Source organism: Eulemur rufifrons, chromosome 2 (assembly GCF_041146395.1).
Source record: "Eulemur rufifrons isolate Redbay chromosome 2, OSU_ERuf_1, whole genome shotgun sequence".
NCBI classification, from domain to species: Eukaryota; Metazoa; Chordata; class Mammalia; order Primates; family Lemuridae; genus Eulemur; species Eulemur rufifrons.
Genome location: NC_090984.1, coordinates 81,652,044 through 81,670,505, shown reverse-complemented (window position 1 = coordinate 81,670,505; position 18,462 = coordinate 81,652,044). Strand labels below are relative to the sequence as shown.

Here is an 18,462-nt window from a genome sequence, read left to right as displayed (position 1 = left end):
AATAGCAAAACGTTTGATGACATAGCCATTTGAATCTATGGGTTCCAACTCTGAAATTCTATTTTTTTTACAAAGTAAGTTTTAATTAGTTTTTATTACATGTTAAATATAGCAAAGCATGACCGTAAAGTACCAAAGACTGTGTCCACTTTATAAAATCTCTATTTTATAGTCATATAATTTGACAATATGAGATCTTAGGTCTTCTTAAATGTTTATACTCTATGTTCACAATGTAGTTGTCTTTTATATCTTCTGTATATAAATACATTTTAATACATATTTAACAGTATCTTTGTGTTTTAGGATATGGCCATTTATCACCATTTAATTACATTTTTCTTTGTATTAGATCAACCTCAAAACGTGCAATACCGCCTCCCCTACCTCCTAAGGTGAGCTACTTAAGAATTTTGAATAATCAGTCTTTGTTTAAATAATAAATAATTAAATTATAAAATAATTTTGAGGTTTTTTTCAAAATTTTCTTTAATATATTTTAGATAAATACAGTTTTCTTCAGGAGGGGTATAAAGATGTAAAATATATAGTAAAAAAGATTTAATGACAATTACAATATTCTTAATAGCTATTAGAAAAAGACAAAAGTTATTGCTCATTTGAGAAAATACTTGACTGAATGGAGGATAGAGAATTCATTGTTTATCATCACTTTATTACTACAGTTTGACATTTGTAGAGTCATGCTTCATTAAGTCATTTTCCTTGTTTGTTTCTGGTTATTTGTGAATTGTTTGCATAATTTTATTACTTATAAAAATTTTTTCAGTTTTGGATTAGGGCTGATTAAAAATCCCATGGCTAACTCATACTTATGTTGGGACAGTAACTCAACTCTTACTTACTTTGCTTGTATAACCCAGTTAATTGAACCATACACAAGAAAGAAAATAGTTGTACCCCCTCTCCCGAAAGTCTTTAATGCCTAATGATAATTAAGCATTACTGCTTTTTTTCCAGATTTTTTAAAAGTACTTTTTTGTCTTTGTATCACTAGCCAAGGATAAACAGTTATGCTGAAGACAACTTCCCAGATGAAGAAAAAGCATCAACCATAAAACGTTGTCCTGATTCAGAGAACAGAGCTCCCCAAATTCTCAGAAGACAGAGTAGCCCAAGTTGTGGTCCTGTAGCAGAGATTTCCTCTATTGGTATGACTAGTAGTGTTAGCAACTGGGGAGTGCATATGGCTAGATAGTGTGGTCTGGGTAAATAAATCAAAGTGAAAACTGGAAAGAAAGCCATTTTGTTCCTATTTTAAAGAATATCTTTTTTCTTTAGTCAGTCCTATTACAGTTTAAAGCTTTGTGAAAGGTTCTTTAATTCCCCATCGATGAGCTATAATAGATTCAGTCTACTTCAACCCTAATTTTATCTCTTGTTAAATATTTATTATAGGATCTAAAAGGATGAATGCATGTTCTTGTCCTCGAGAAGTTCAGGGTCTATAGCAGATGTTATACCCATATACACATAACATTAAGAAAGATAGCTTGTGTAAGTGTTTCCTATAATAATTACCTGTATATAATGGAAGACCAGAGATTTCTGAGGGAGATAAGGATAGGAAATAGAGGAAGTGACTCTTGCAGGGTATTAAAGGGCTTGGTGAGCCTTCAATAGATGGAGCATTCTTAGAAAGTAAGAATGAGCAAATCACTGAAGCAGGAAAATCTGAATTATGTTTGAAGTACAGTCTATTATGGTAGAAGTGTGAGCTTTTAAGGGGTGTATACTGGAAGATAGAACTAAAAAGATAAATTATAAAAGGCCTTGAATATCAGTGTCAGTAGGTCTGATTTCATTTATCCTCACAATGTGGAAAAACATTTGTTGTTTTCGTGGATTAAGTCCACTGCTAAAGATGCAATGCTGCCTCTACAGAATGTAGAGAAAGGTACCAAAGGTGAATTCTTAATAATTCATCTGACAGTAGAGAATATTCCTCAGTAAAGGATCACCTAAAGGGGACACAAGTAGTCGGGCAAAGAGAAAATTATTTTTCAAAGAAAGTACTTATTTGTACCGTCATTAACCTTTTAACCATGATTCTCTTTAGGAAATGGTGATGGTATTTCAAAACTGATTAGTGAAAATACAGAAGGATCGGCACAAGCACCACAGTTACCACGAAAAAAGGACAAGCGAGACTTCCCTGTAGGTATAATAGGCATTTAGTGATTAGTTGTAACTAATACTGTATTTACCATGTAAGGAGCATAGTCTGTCTAATTCAAGAATTCAAATAACTGAATCTCTGTATGACTTAAGTTTTTTGTTTTTTAAGGCTGAGGCGGTCTTACAGTATTAAACATTTTTTTTCCCACAGAAACCAGCCATCAATGGCCTTCCACCCACCCCAAAAGTGCTGGTAAGGAATATTTTTACGTGAACTATTTGTCATTTTTTATCTCTTTAGAAGAAGCAGTGTATTGGCTATCAAGTATCTTGAGCCATTGAAAGTAAGGATATCAAAAAATAGAAAGGTATAAGATGGATTTGGATATACCATGGATCAAATCATGTATCCTAATTTGAGCGAATGTGTTAGAATTTGCAGTGTTTCACTTTTTATAAATACTGGCAGTTGAGTCCTCAGATTAGTTTACAAAGGCCAATTTAATGTTAATGTGATGACATGACTAGTACTGTGCCCTCTTCATTGTGTAGGTTAAATATCTTTCTACCCCTGAAACCATTTCACATTGAACTATACACAGGGAAGCTTATGTTAATGGTTTTTTTCTGGCCCTTCAGTGGAACTCATCTGTAAGGTGCTTCAACCAATCATATGAATGGGATGCTTTATACATTATACTTTTTTATTCAGCAAAAGTCTAATATGTAATATAAAATATTGGTCTTTTTGTCTGTTATGACTATTATGCAATTATAATTACTATAATGTTGCTGAATAAAATCATCCATTGTTTCACATTAATAATTGTTAGTCCTGGAAAAAAAAGTAGTAACTTAAAATTCCTAGACTATATCATTGGCATATATGGATGTTTTGGTAAAAGTTTGATATTTTTGCCCTAAAATAGTGGATTACAAAAGGAAAGAATAAATTATGTCAAAATACGAATTTAGGGGGGGATGAAGCCACAAGTATATGCAAATAACAGTAAGCTTTGCATTTCATAATGATCTTAGCTATTTTCTAAGAATATGTAAAATTTTCTAATCAAATAAGTCAAATTTCTTTCTTTATAAATAAGATGGGAGCATGTTTTTCAAAAGTTTTTGATGGCTGCCCTTTGAAAATTAATTGTGCAACATCCTGGATACATCCTGATACAAAAGGTAAAATGTTTGAATTTTATATACATCTCCAATAAAATATTTGTTGTGAGAAAGAATCTTTATGATCAGTGAACTGAAGTTGTTTAAAAATCTGACTTTAGGGACTAAATTGGATAGGAACTACAGCAACCTAAATAGGTAAATGAGGTTTTGATTTAAAGGCATTAAAATTTAATAGTGTCTAGGAACTATTCTTGATTAAAAGAACTAAACAGACGTTGCAACTGATTATATCCTTAATTTGGAATTTTCTTTTACTATAAAAGGACATTAGTGGGACTTTTTTTAAGAAATGCACACTGAAATATTTAGGACTAAAGTGGCATCATGCTCATAGCTTAAACAGTTCAGAAAACAAAAAAATGTATGAATGGAAAGAGAAAGAAGGATCAATAAAAGTAGTAAATGTTCAACATTTGTGGAATTTATGTTAAGGGCATTCAGGAATTATTTTTACTGTTCCAGCTTTTCTGCAAGTCTAAAATGAGGTCAAAATAATAATTTATTTTTTAAAAATTTAGACTGTATATTTAAGATGAGGAAGCATAATATCTATAGACAAAAATTTGGAATCAAATAAGTCTGGGTTTGAATTACCTCTCTGTCATTACCACGTGACTTGGAAAACAAACTTAACACCTCTGATTTTCAGTATGATCATTTGTAACGTGAATGCTCCTAATACCTTGTTGCAAGGAAGGATCCTACCTGAGTGCCTGTCAATTAGCAAACAGAAGTTAGGCAGCATTGGGTTTCAGGAAATGTTTGTTTCTGCATCAACACGGTAACAACAGGTCATATAATGATCTGCTTTAAATGCCACTATTAGAAAGTATAACTAAGAAAAAGATATTTTTAGCAGTACAGAAATGTTTTTATTTGTTTATAACTTTTTACTTGATACAATTTCAAACTTACAGAAAAGTTATATGCTCAAGAAATTCCTATATACTCAAAATCATTAATTGTTTTTGTTTTGCCCCATTTGTTTTACCAGTTTCTATCTATATATGCTTTTTTGTTCTGTACATGTAAGTTGGAGACGTCATCATCCTCTCCTCTACCCCTAGTACTTCAGTGTGTATTTTTTAGGAAAAAGAATTGTCTCTCATATAACTGTAGTATAGTTAAAAAGATTAGGAAATTTATCCTTCATATACTATTATTTTTAATCCGAAGTCCATATTTAGATTTTATTAATTGTCCCAATAATGTTCTTTATAGTTTCCATCCAATTTTTATTTTCCCAGCCCAACATCCAGTTGAAGATCACATGTTGCCATGTCTCTTTAGTCTCCTTTAGTCTAGCACAATATTTCAACCTCTCCTGATCTGGACATTTTTGAGGCCACTTATTTTGTAGAATGTCCCTTAATTTGGGTTTGCCTGATAAGTCTTCATGTTTAGAGCAGGTTATTCACGTTTGGTGGGAAAAACACAGAAATGTCATTTTGCTCTTCTCAGTGCATCAGTTCAGGAGGCGCACATGATACCAGCCTATCCAAATACTAGCAATGTTAACATTGACCTGTTGGTTAAGGTGGCATTCATGAGCTTTCTCCACTGTCAAGTTACTATTTTTCCCTTTCTAATTAATAAGTAATTAATATGGAGATATATTGAAACTATGGTTATAAATTTCTTGATCGTTAGACTTTCACCCACTAGATTTAGCATCCATTGATGGTCCATTAACATTCATAGACAATTTCCTTTCTTTCCCATTTACTTATTTATATATTTAATTAGTATGTACTCATGAATTCTTACTCAGTGAAATATGATCTATTACTAATTATTTATTTTTATACTTAAATTGTTCCAGAATTTTTGAGCAGTGGGAGCTACTATGTTATTTTGTTTGAAATGTCCTCATCATTCTTTTAGCACTTCCTTACTGTCTGGGACAACAAGATATTTCTAGGCTCATCTTCTATTTTCCTTGTCCCAGAATTGGAATCTGTCTTTTCTCTAAGAAGCCCTGGTTCTTATTAGTGGAAAATAGTATTTAGAAACCAAGATCTGGATACCAGGTGTACTCATTGTTTCTGGTGTGCCATGATTTATAATTTATATTTAATTTATAGTTTCATTGTTCAAAAGAATATTTGAGGTATCTTGAAAAAATTTATATTCTAATAAAAGTATTTTTAAATATGAAAATTATGTTGAAGGGGAGGATTATATAATAAGATAAAGTCAGAATGAGTTAGTCTTAACATAGAATATATCTACTTTTAAAAATAAGAAAGGAATTGGGGGAAAAGGTAAAGAAGGTGGCATGAATTTTAGAAAATAATTTTACTTTGGCTGGGTAGGTAGTTGTCTGACTCTTAATGCCATTGCAACATAAAGCCATTATTTTGGTGAATGATTTCAGAAAATGATAGTAAATTCTGGTAATTTACATCTGAACTGTTTTAGATCAGTACATTATTTTTGGAACTGAAGATGGTATTTACACACTGAATCTCAATGAGCTACATGAGGCAACAATGGAACAGGTAATTAGGAGTTTTAACTCAAGAAATTAGTTTGGACAAATTAAATAAAAGAAGTATGGTAATTTTAAATCAATTCATATGGGCCCCAATTTTAATTTTTTTTTTTTGTGGGGGGGGTGGGAGACAGAGTCTCACTCTGTTGCCCAGGCTAGAGTGCCGTGGCGTCAGCCTAGCTCACAGCAACCTCAAACTCCTGGGCTCAAGCAATCCTCCTGCCTCAGCCTCCCAAGTAGCTGGTACTACAGGCATGTGTCACCATGCCCCCCCGGCTAATTTTTTCTGTATATATTTTTAGTTGTCCATATAATTTCTTTCTATTTTTGTAGACACGGGGTTTTGCTCTTGCTCAGACTGGTCTTGAACTCCTGAGTTCAAACGATCCACCCGCCTCAGCCTCCCAGAGTGCTAGGATTACCCGTGTGAGCCACCATGCCCAGCCTCCCAATTTTAATTTTTATGATTTAAATATTTAAAGGGTGAAATTGTGCCCTTTACATGTTCATGTTGAAAGGTTTTTATTTTTCCCCTAAGGTTTTGGTAATTTATTGAAAGATAAAAAATAGTTATTTTTATACTATTTCAGAATGTTGGAATATGGAGGATTAAGGAGTTAAAAGAATTGACAAAGTATTTTAATTATCTTCTTTTTCTTTAGTTATTCCCACGGAAGTGTACTTGGCTATATGTTATCAATAATACTTTAATGTCATTATCAGGTATGTATGTGATAATGGAAAATAAATCATAAACAAGCAGAGAAATGTAATTTTAATATACACTATTTTAAAATGTTATTTGTAATTCAGGGTAACTATAATGTAGTATAGTAACTTTAGGACTTATGGATGTTCTCTACCCACATAAAATGGGAAGAAACTTTTTTTTTTTTTTTTTCTGAGACAGAGTCTCACTCTGTTGCCCAGGCTACAGTGAGTGCCGTGGTGTCAGCCTAGCTCACAGCAACCTCAAACTCCTGGGCTCAAGCGATCCTCCTGTCTCAGCCTCCCGAGTTGCTGGGACTACAGGCATGCGCCACCATGCCCGGCTAATTTTTTCTATATATATTTTTAGCTGTCCATATAATTTCTTTTTATTTTTTTTTTTAGTAGAGATGGGGTCTCGCTCTTGCTCAGGCTGGTCTCGAACTCCTGAGCTCAAACGATCCGCCCACCTCGGCCTCCCAGAGTGCTAGGATTACAGGCGTGAGCCACCACGCCCGGCCGAAACTTTTGAGGAGGATCCTGTCTTCAGTTAGGATAGCACTTCCCAAACCCACCCAGCATCTAAATACCTGAGAGATAGCACAGTGATTGTCACTTGAGGCCAGTCCCTTCCACTCAGCCTCCTCCACCATCACTCTCACCACTCCTGCCTTCCATTGGGAATTAACAGTTGAAAGGAAAGAAGCAAAAGAGCAAGCTGCTTCCTTTTTCTGTGGGCTTGAGTAAGTCACTTACACTCTCTCAGCCTCAGTTGTCTTATTTATAAAATGAGGATGATGAGGTCTAACAGCCTCACAAGATTGTGAGGGTTAAATGAGATAACATCCAAAGTGCTTAGTAAACTGTGCAGTCTTATGTAAGTGTTTGCTGGTGGAATTCATGTTCTGGATTACATATTAACTATCTTGGACTGATGGCTTTAAAGTCTGCTAAACAAGTTAATTCCAGAGTAACCTCTAATTTTTTGTGTGTTTTTCTTTTTTGGTTATTGTTAGGGGTGAGTGGGAAGGGGGGTATTTTTGGCTTTTTAAGAATTCTTACCTACCAAAAAATTTCTTACCTAAGAAAAAATATTTTCTTACATTTTAGATTTAAATGGTTACCTAGGAGTTTGCTGGTTGATTTAATTCTGATAGTAGAATACAAGATAGTTAATTATTATTTCTCTCTAGTAGAGATTCCTTAGGAATCTGTATATTTGAGCTAAAGGCAATGTTTATGAAGAGTATATTATTGGATTATGCATAAATGGTTTCTGAAAAGCAGGGTCCTCAAAAGAGTACTTTAATCTTTAATTTTAATTATGCTTCCCACAAATCTTTTTTACTTTTGTTTAGCAAAATATTAATATATTACTGTTATGAAAATCAAGCCAATTCTGTTTGAGTTAACAATTCTGAGTTGTTTACATATAAGATTATTTTTCTGTAACTCTTTCTGCTTTTATCCCTACTCATACTTGTCTTTCGAAATAAGCTTTAAAATTACACAGGGTATATCTTATATATTTATAACATAACTGTAGGAAAGCAGGGAAACATTAGCCTATAAATTAGTTTTTTCTTTACTGTAATTAAAATGACCCATAAAACTGAAAGAATGTAGGTAGCAGAACGTAATAGAAGAAAACATTCACATGCATGTACATGTGTGTTTAACTGCCTAGCTAGCTTGGTAGCCAACTATATATATAGGGGCAATGCGGAGGGGAAGTATAGTATAGTGTTAGGCAGAATTTTTCTATTCTGAGAAAATGCAGAGAATTTTGTTGAGGGTAAGACTCCATATATTTATGTTTTCTAATAATAAAAATATAAATATTGTTTTATGTTGTTGTATTACCATACCATATATAATGAGGAATCAGAAAAAGTTGTTTACCGGATCTTCTCCCCCTCACTCCCCACCCCACCCCCCACTTAACATGGCTATGTTTTTTTTTTGTTTTTTGTTTTTTTTGTTTGTTTTTTTTTTATTTCATCTTGTTATGGGGGATACAGAATTGCAGGTTACATACGTTGCTCCTGTACCGCCTTTCCCCCCAACCATGGCTATGTTTTTGATTATGTGAAATTGTAGGCCTGTTGTCCTTGTATTGTGGCTTATAATATTGGTTTGCTTTACTTTTCTGAGTATACCAATCTGTTATATTTAAAACAATCAGTTTTAATCCAAGCCAAGGTAATTTGATAAAGAGGTCTATCCCAGAGAAATATTGATAATATAATTTTATAGAATCTTCCCTGTTATATTAAAATAATCACATGTGCATCTTTGTAATTCAGTCTGTAACATAAAGTTTTACACAACAATGTTTAACAATTTCTTTTTCTGTGCTAGCATCATTAGGGTTTACTTTGCCCAGATAATTTATCACTCATAATATACCTAATTTTATATATTATGAAACAATTACTTGTTTAAAAATCAGTTTACCTATTATTCTTTCAAAATAGTATTAACTGAACTTTTTTGCATGTGTTTTCTATTTTGCTTGGCTTTTTGAACATCACTGGACTCCTCATTTTAGAAGGTAATTATATTTTCTTTTTCTTGAAAATTGTTATTTCTCCATCATAAATGATTCTAATAAAAGTAACCTTTTTTTTAATAGGAAAAACCTTTCAACTCTACTCACATAATCTTATAGCTTTGTTTGAACAAGCCAAAAAACCAGGATTAGCTGCTCATATTCAAACTCATAGGTTTCCAGACCGCATACTACCAAGGTACGAAATATCATTTTGATTCTACTGAGAGTAAGGGGAAGTGGTGTTTATTTTTAAGACAGTAAAAAAACTATCTTTATCTTAATTTTCAAAGGTAGTTTACACTAAAGTGTGTATCATCTAGAATGTAAAAGCTCAGTGTTTTTTAAATTTGACTGTCTATGAAAATCACCTGGGCCGGGCGCGGTGGCTCACGCCTGTAATCCTAGCACTCTGGGAGGCCGAGGTGGGTGGATCGTTTGAGCTCAGGAGTTCGAGACCAGCCTGAGCAAGAGCGAGACCCCATCTCTACTAAAAATAGAAAGAAATTATATGGACAGCTAAAAATATATATAGAAAAAAAATTAGCCGGGCATGGTGGCGCATGCCTGTAGTCCCAGCTACTCGGGAGGCTGAGACAGGAGGATTGCTTGAGCTCAGGAGTTTGAGGTTGCTGTGAGCTAGGCTGATGCCACGGCACTCACTCTAGCCTGGGCAACAGAGTGAGACTCTGTCTCAAAAAAAAAAAAAAAAAAAAGAAAATCACCTGGAAGTTTTATAACACAAATTCTCAGGTCCTACCTCAGTCCTATAAATTAGATAGTCTAGAGTCAGTGTCTAAGACAGTTTTTTTAAAGCTCCTTCCTGTCTGATTCTGATGCAGCTGATTCACAAATCACTGTATGGCTACCACTGCCATAGAGTACATTGATATTGTCTTATGTTTTCAGAAAGTTTGCTTTAACAACAAAGATTCCTGATACAAAAGGCTGCCACAAATGTTGCATAGGTGAGTAAATGCTATTTCTTAAACTAGATGGTTAGAATGTTTAATATCTTTAAAATTATCTGGAGTCTTACAGAATCAAATAGGAAGGAGGGTAGGTTTTTTACTTGTTTTTAGTAAGGAGTTAAGGTTCCATTGAAGCACGAGAATCTATAGAGAAACATGAGATAGAAATGCTTGGGGATAGTAGACTTCGTGTTTACTCAGAGCATAATACTTCCAGAGTTTTATAACCATATTCCCTGAGGTTGTATCTCTGCTAATATCCTAGCTTTCATTAATTTAACATTTACCATCTACCAGTTACTACTAGTGCTTTGTGAACATCGTTATAGGAGTTTATAGGATTGTTCCCTATGAAGTTAAAGGGAACAGTCCACACAAGACCACCCACACTTCTGATACTAGTTGCAAGCTGGGGATTCCCAAAAATACCCACAGATTGAAAAATTCTCTAGAAGGTATGACAGAACTCACTGAAAGCAGTTATACTCATGGTTATGATTACAGTTTATTACAGGGAAAGGATACAGATTAAAACCAGCCAAGGGAAGAAGCACACAGGGCAGAGTCCACAAAAAGTGCCAAATGTGGAGCTTCTGTTGTCCTCTCCCTCTGGAATAATGAATGGTATTACTTTAAAAGCATTGCCAACCAGGGAAGCTTATTTGAGCCTCACTGTCCATAGTTTTTATTGGTGCTCCATCATGAAGGCATGATTCATTGCCCACATTGCTGATCTCAGTGTCCAGCCCCTCTGGAGGTCAACTGATACTGCATGACCCAAAGCCCCCACCCTAAATCATATTATTATACTATTCAGTGATCTCAGGCCCCCAGACAAACACACTCCTATCAAGCATGAAATTCCAAAGGCTTGTAGATTACCTCCCAGAAGTGGGACAACAGAGGCTGGACCTCTTTTTGGGCAAGATTACATTCTTTACTATATAATTATTTCACTTAACCCTTAAACAACTCCGTGATACTGATTACGTCACTAGTAAGTAACAGAACATAGAATCAAATCCAAGTCCAATGACTTTAGATCTTGGGCTTCTAACTTTCTGTTTATTCTTTTGTTTGATCAATGAGCTTACACATTGATCTTCATGCTACATAATAGTTTTCCCAGCGTAGTCCATATTCTAGAACAAAAACATTAACCACAAATGTGCTCCAAATATAAGCACATCTCATGATCATTTTTCTAGGGAGAATCATGTCCATATTTGTTATCAGATTCCCAAAGTATATGACTCAAAAAAGATATAGAAGCTTATAATCCAAGATATAACATTAAGATAATACATTAGAGCTTAATGTAAATAACTACTCTTATAATCAATATATATTATTGGTGGTGGGAGTCAAACTGGGGAGAAGGAAAGACCAATGTGAGTTTTTGTGATGTGAGTCAAGGAAGTTTTATATCAAGATGAATTATTAATAATTATTTTCATCTGTCTTAAGCAGACATCTGTAAACTACTATTCCAAAAATGAGATCTTGCATTTTAATTGCTTCCTGGACTTTGTGAGAACTCATTCTTTTAATTTACTTAAGAAGTAGCTTTTTGGCTTGTATACAAATTTAGAAGTTTTAGTGCTTAACCTATTATTCTTATAAAAAATTTCTATGTTTAAGAACCTAGTATATTAAAGATATTTAGAGTTTAAATATAATTTCAAGTTGAGATAAAAAAGTAAAAAGGAAAGGGTAACAAAGCCAAAAGAAAAAGACATCATCTCCCTTTGCTTTCTGCTCACTCTTGTCATACTAGTTAACAGACCCAATAATTTTTCTTTATCAGCTAAATAATCACTTCAAGTAGTTTCTTCCATCTATATTTTGGTATTGTTGTCAGATCACATTTCATTGTTCTTCCCTTTTATAAAGAAAGCTAAGTTATCTTTTAGGTGAGTATAGATTAGTTGTTGCTTTTAGCTAAACTGTTTTCATATAAAAGTATTCAATGTTTTAGATGTGTCTGGGTTTTTTTGTCTGTTTCCAGTCAGAAACCCTTACACAGGACATAAATACCTCTGTGGAGCTTTACAGTCTGGAATTGTTTTACTTCAGTGGTATGAGCCAATGCAGAAATTCATGTTGATTAAGGTATGTATTACTTTATGTTTCTTTTGTTTAAAAAACACTACTGTGTAACTGAAGCTAAAATTATAAGATCCTATTACTACCATCCAGAGTCAGAACATTTATAGATATTTATAATTGTTTATGTGATTTAGGGATTTTGTGTTCTTAAGATTTCCTGTTTAACTCATATTACTTAACTTCTAGAACCATCATTCATAAAGATTAATATGACCAAGTCTGTAAAACTTATTTTTTAAAAATATTCATCCTATTATCATCTTAGTTCATTTTTAGAATTTGATAAATCAAGAATATGGAAGTCTTTCCTTTGACTTAATTCAACAACAGGATGAATGGGAAAACTGATTCTAAATTATAGTTCTGTTGTTTATTTTTTGCAGCACTTTGATTTTCCTTTGCCAAGTCCTTTGAATGTTTTTGAAATGCTGGTGATACCAGAACAGGAATATCCAATGGTCTGTGTAGCTATTAGCAAAGGCACTGAATCAAATCAGGTAGTTCAGTTTGAGACAATCAATTTGAACTCTGCATCTTCATGGTTTACAGAAATTGGTGCAGGTAAGTATTTTTTACCTTATGTTAGAATATTGATGGTTTTGCATATAAAAGAAGCAGAACACCTAAGTTTAACCAGTGTGGGCTCTTCTTAAATAAAAATTTAGAACATAGTTTCCAAAGTAAGCCTAGAAAATCATGTACATATATTTATGATATCTATTTGCCAGAGGTAGTTTGACACAGATTATTTTACTAAGGAAAATTTTAATGATATCTGACGTTTAAAGGTCTTAGTTGCTACTAGTCTTTGGACTTGCCAAATAATTATGTTTTCTAAGATTCTTTTAAAATTTTATCAGCTTCTCAAGCAAAGAGTTACCTTTTTTCCCTATCCTGTTTTATCCTATCTTTTTCCTCTCACTTCTTAGCATCATTGAATGAGCTTTTCAAATTTGAATAGAAGCTTCTTGGTGTGGCCTTCAAGCTTTTCCATCTAAACCAAACATGTCTCAATAAAGGCTCTGAAAAGATTGTGAAGTTTATTCTCAGACTTTAAAATTAGGACAAATCAATCAAGAATTCATTTTTCAAATGGGGCGGATCTTCATTTTGCCAGTTTTTTGTTTGTTGTGCTTGTCATTCATAATCCAGGTTTATTAGGCCATTTTTACATATGAAGTCAAATAAGCCTTAGTTATGGCTATTTTATTACTGGCCACTGTTTTATTCTTTACCACCTGGTGAAGAAGTCTGTTACATAAGTTTGATGATTCTTATTAAATAAACTTTGTCTTTTGATCATTTATAGAATGAATTATAACAAATCATTACACTAATGTCACTTTCAGAATAAGAATCAGTATGAACGAGTGATATCCTAGTAAATGTTTAACAACAAGCTCTTGGGGTCTAACCATTTGTTGTGGTTGCCTGTTTCTGTGTTGTAAATACTCCAACCATGACCAGTTTCAAGCTACCAACCTGATACCATGCAGCTCAGAAAACTCCTGAAAATTTAACAGCCCAGTACATGCTAACACCATCATGTACTGGACTATGAACACTCTCTTTATGGACCAAGTTATATTCTGTACTTTCCACCCCACCCCACACCCTGCCTTTCTTTTTTAATTGATTGTTTAATGCTTTTGGTTGAGTTGAATGCATGCCCTTCTGCTATAGCTAACAGAAAGATCCAAATGGCATTGCTTTGTTATCATGAGATATAAGCTACCCAGATATATTCCTGTTATGTAGTGACTGCTTAAAAGGGCTTATAGATCAATTTATTTAAAAATGATCTTTGGCTGGCAACACAGCTTTTTTTTATTGGTTAGTATAGTATAGAGCAGGTAATTTCATACAGTTATCTAGTGTACTTTGTAACCACTTTCTTCTGGTTGATATATTAGAATATTACATTGTTCAAGACTAGACATTCAGTGAGTCCTCTCTTTAAGTTTTAGGGTTTAAGTTTTGGAGTTTTTTGAGGGTTTTGTTGTTACTGTTTGCTTTGTTTGTTTTTTTAATGCCTGAGATGTACTCTTCTCTGTACTTTTAGCATTGTCTTGTCTGGGCACAGTAGCTAACACCTGTAATCTCAGCACTTTGGAAGGCTGAGGTGGGAGGATCACTTTTGGCCAGGAGTTTGAAACCAGCCTGGGCAACATTGCAAAATCCCGTCTCTAACAAAAAATTTAAAAATTAGCTAAGCTTGCTGGTACACACCTGTAGTCCCAGCTACTTGGGAGGCTGAGGCAGGACAATCACTTGAGCCCAGGAGTTCAAGGCTGCAGTGAATTATGGTTGTGCCACTGCACTCCAGCCTGGGTGATGCAGCGAGATCCTGTCTCTTAAAAAAACAACAACAACATTGTCTTGGCTAAAATTAAAGCAGACGCAAAATTAACTTCCTGAGGAGGGCCAGGACTCTGCCTGAGGGTAAGTCAAATTGCCCTTAAGCAGAAGTGAGGCAGCCTTTCAAGTCCAGCACTTTGTCCTCATTAGGTTTCTGCATTTTCACAAGTGATTTGTTAATCCAGCTCCCTGCAGTGTTCATTGTTGAACCAAGAGGATATGCCTTGAACTGGCCACAACTGTAACATTAAAATGAGCTTCTATTCCAAGACTCTTTAGTCTTAGTCTGATTTATTATTGTAATATCCTTATCTCCACGGATGGTGCTTAGCATGTGGTCAATATTCAATAAATATTTGTTGAATGAGTGCATGAACATAGATTAGCTGAGAAGGACTATTTTTGGAGTGTTGCCTGAGGGACAGTTTATTGATTCTGTAGATTTCCATTCTTCACCATGTATGGGCTTTGGAAGGTTCACAAACACCCCAAAATATTACATAAAGTTGTGTTTATGTTTGAATGTGTCATTTTCAAGGGAAAAGGTCCATGGGCTTCCCAAAGAGGTATAATTAAGAATGACTACTCTAAATAATCTAACATTTTTTCTTAGATTCATTCAGCTAGACCATTCAAGCAATCTGAGTACTTAAAATGAACTGTTTTACAAAAAATGTTTTATAAATGTTAATCACATCTATTAGCCGATGTTAAAAGAAGCAGCCCTATTATATATCAGCAAAGTGATTAGAGTTGCATCCTGCAAAGATGTTGACATTGTTGTTCATTATGGTACTCGGTGTCCTCTTTATAAAAGAACTCCCACCCAGCTATAAACATACACCAACACCAGGAAAATTTCTCTCTGATTATAGTTTCGTTAACTCTTGTGCTTTTTTTTGAATCATTAGCTTATTTTTATTTCAAGGATGCTGTGATTCACCTAACTGATCTTATTTCCATCTCCCATTGGCTATGTAAAATGAATACAAAGCAAAATCTAGCCATTCTATATAACATGCATCTTACTTTCCTCCCCATATTTCCCCTTTGTTACATTTTATTTTTGTAACTTACCTTTCTAGATCTAGTCAACATATTAAGTGTAATATTCAGTTTTCCTCACCTCAGCCATGTTCAGATTTATATTTATTCTCCTAAATTGACTTACATTTTTTGAAAGATAACATATTATAAAATATAATTTCTCTGTTAAATTTCAAACTAATTTTAAATCACAGCAAAAGTCAGAATTTGTGTTTATTTTCTAGCTCTAGTTTTTAAAGCATATGGTATAACTGTAATCTTGTTTTTTCTCCCCTAAGGCAGCCAGCAGTTAGATTCCATTCATGTAACACAGTTGGAGAGAGACACCGTTTTAGTGTGTTTAGACAGTAAGTACTATTTTAAAGTTTATTTTGAGTATACTACTTGATAAAATAATTCTTTCAATGAAATTTATTCTATTTAAACTATATGCAGTATTTTCACTTTTCTACCTTAAGTGGCTTCCTTTTAATGAAGAAAAACCTAAACTGGCTACAAATACATAATTAATTGATCTGTTAGTATATCCTCTGTTAATTTTTTATTGTTTATTTGGCCTGCTTGGAAACATTAGAACTGTTTGCTATAACCTTGGGGTAAAATTCTACATAAAACTATTCTATCTCCGGCCGGGCGTGGTGGCTCACGCTTGTAATCCCAGCACTCTGGGAGGCCGAGGTGGGAAGATCGCTTGAGGTCAGGAGTTCGAGACCAGCCTGAGCAAGAGTGAGACCCCCGACTCTACTAAAAATAGAAAGAAATTATCTGGACAGCTAAAAATATATACAGGAAAAAAAAATTAGCCGGGCATGGTGGCACATGCCCGTAGTCCCAGCTACTCGGGAGGCTGAGACAGTAGGATTGCTCGAGCCCAGGAGTTTGAGGTTGCTGTGAGCTTGATGCCATGGCACTCTAGTCTAGGCAACAGAGTTAGATGCTGTCTCAAAAAAAAAACTATTCTATCTCCTATCTCATTATAATTAATAATTATACTGATATGGTCAGTTACAGTCATATTATGTGAACTTTTAGAGTCATGTCAGAGTGTAATTCTAATGTACTTACGGATTCAACACTTCCACGTGCTAATTCTGATTCTTTTGATGCAGGGAGAGGTTATTGATAGAAGTGTGTTGTACTGTGAGCAATAGAGAAAGAGAAAAAAACTTTAGCAACAGGTATTATTTTGATTTTGCAACCAAAGCACTCTGGTTCTGAAAACCAACCTTATTTTTATGCAATGAATCCTACAAGGTAGAATTTGCCCAGACTTGGGATTATATTTGAAACTTGGCAATATTTCATATAATAAGTCCATTCTAATTTTTTTTAATTGCTACCCACATGTGTTCAGGGTTATTTTAAAGATTGTTCTACTACTGGTTTTGCCTGTTTTTCTGTCCTAATTTCTATCCTCTGAATGGTTCCCTAGTAGATTTACCTTATAGAGTTATGAAGATTATCTAATATTATACGTGAGCAAACTAAAACCTACAGTGTTTCATTCACCATCATCACTTTGTTAGAACTTTTGATTCTCTGAATACTGATAAGAGTAAAGTGTTATTCAGTTACCCTTAAGTTAATTAGGTAAATTATTTTTTTATCCAAACAAATAGAAAATCAGTACTAATTAGCCAAATAATTAAATAGTCAGAATTTAGTAAAGCTGAGCATTTAACATTAAATCCCTAAATACCTTCTGAGTCATCAAAGGAAAATAAATTGTGCTTAGTTTTCATTTTGGTGATTTATATATTGTATCATAATTTTTTAAAAACCACTGATTAACTAGGCCCTCCGTTTCCCAATTAATTAGGGTAAATAGATAAGTCAACTTTGAGATTTCTGTGTTTTAAGGAGGCAGAAGACTTCAAAAATTTGTCATCAGCTATACAATTTATAAGCTGGTGTTAGTAGGCAGCAATGGAGATAATCCTGTAATCTCAAATCATGGTAGTAGACAGATGAGAAAGCAACACAGAGAAAAGGTATCTTCCAACACAGAGCTAAGATGGTGAAATTAAAAAACAAATGCACAAAAGGGAAATAGAATTATTTATGTATGCTCCCTATCCCAGAGTTTTTATTCTTGAAGGTACTCTTTCTTGCCCCTGTTTATCTTTGCAGAATAGAACTCATATAGTAAAGTTATTAATTACTGCAAATTTATTTATCATATGTAGTATAATTTCTGAGGGAAAAAATCAACTCTATGGCTAAATATTTGGGCACTAGGGTAGGCACTTTTAAAGAAGAAATGTACTTTTTAAAAAAATAGAATGTAAATACTCAGTATACTGTATAAAAAAGAAAACAGTAGCAGCAGAACTGCCATTTACCAAAGGAGGCACTCTTACAGTACATCTTATAAAACATATTGGTGATTTTTCACCATTCAGCATGCTTAAATCAAGATAAATAGTTGAACTTTATTAAGAATATTATTTGGCATTCATGTAAAATCCATATTTATCATGTTACATTTATTCTAGCAGATTTGCGTTTCCAGTCTTGACTTGTTTTTTATTTTTTTAAGAATTTGTAAAAATTGTAAATCTACAAGGAAAACTAAAATCAAGTAAGAAACTGGCCTCTGAGCTAAGTTTTGATTTTCGCATTGAATCTGTAGGTAAGTCTCCTTTTTTTATTAATGAGTTTGGGATACTTAGTTTTTTGTTGTCGTTCATTCTGTTATTCATTAAAATACTTGTCTCATAGAACTTTCTATGAAGATACATATGTTCTCTACTTTACCCTTAAATACAAGTAGCCATTAAACACATGTGGCTGTTAAGCACCTGAAACATGGCTAGTGCTACATTTTAATTTTTAAAGTTTTAATTAATTTAACATTTAATGTAAATAGTCACATCTGGCTAGTTGCTACCATA

General features: G+C 33.7%; 1 protein-coding gene across 1 annotated transcript in view; it reads left to right on the top strand.

Moving 5' to 3' along the window:
* The window catches only part of MAP4K5 (mitogen-activated protein kinase kinase kinase kinase 5), a 98,888-nt gene that overhangs the window by 72,335 nt on the left and 8,091 nt on the right, over positions 1–18,462 (top strand). Inside the window, exons 17-30 of the mRNA XM_069464805.1 lie at positions 353–395; positions 1,019–1,172; positions 2,081–2,178; positions 2,351–2,392; positions 3,243–3,327; positions 5,752–5,831; positions 6,487–6,547; positions 9,084–9,086; positions 9,168–9,282; positions 9,993–10,051; positions 12,063–12,166; positions 12,547–12,724; positions 15,847–15,915; positions 18,108–18,200. Coding sequence (XP_069320906.1) covers positions 353–395; positions 1,019–1,172; positions 2,081–2,178; positions 2,351–2,392; positions 3,243–3,327; positions 5,752–5,831; positions 6,487–6,547; positions 9,084–9,086; positions 9,168–9,282; positions 9,993–10,051; positions 12,063–12,166; positions 12,547–12,724; positions 15,847–15,915; positions 18,108–18,200 — 1,184 coding nt within the window. The remainder of the gene's footprint in view (positions 1–352; positions 396–1,018; positions 1,173–2,080; positions 2,179–2,350; positions 2,393–3,242; positions 3,328–5,751; positions 5,832–6,486; positions 6,548–9,083; positions 9,087–9,167; positions 9,283–9,992; positions 10,052–12,062; positions 12,167–12,546; positions 12,725–15,846; positions 15,916–18,107; positions 18,201–18,462) is intronic.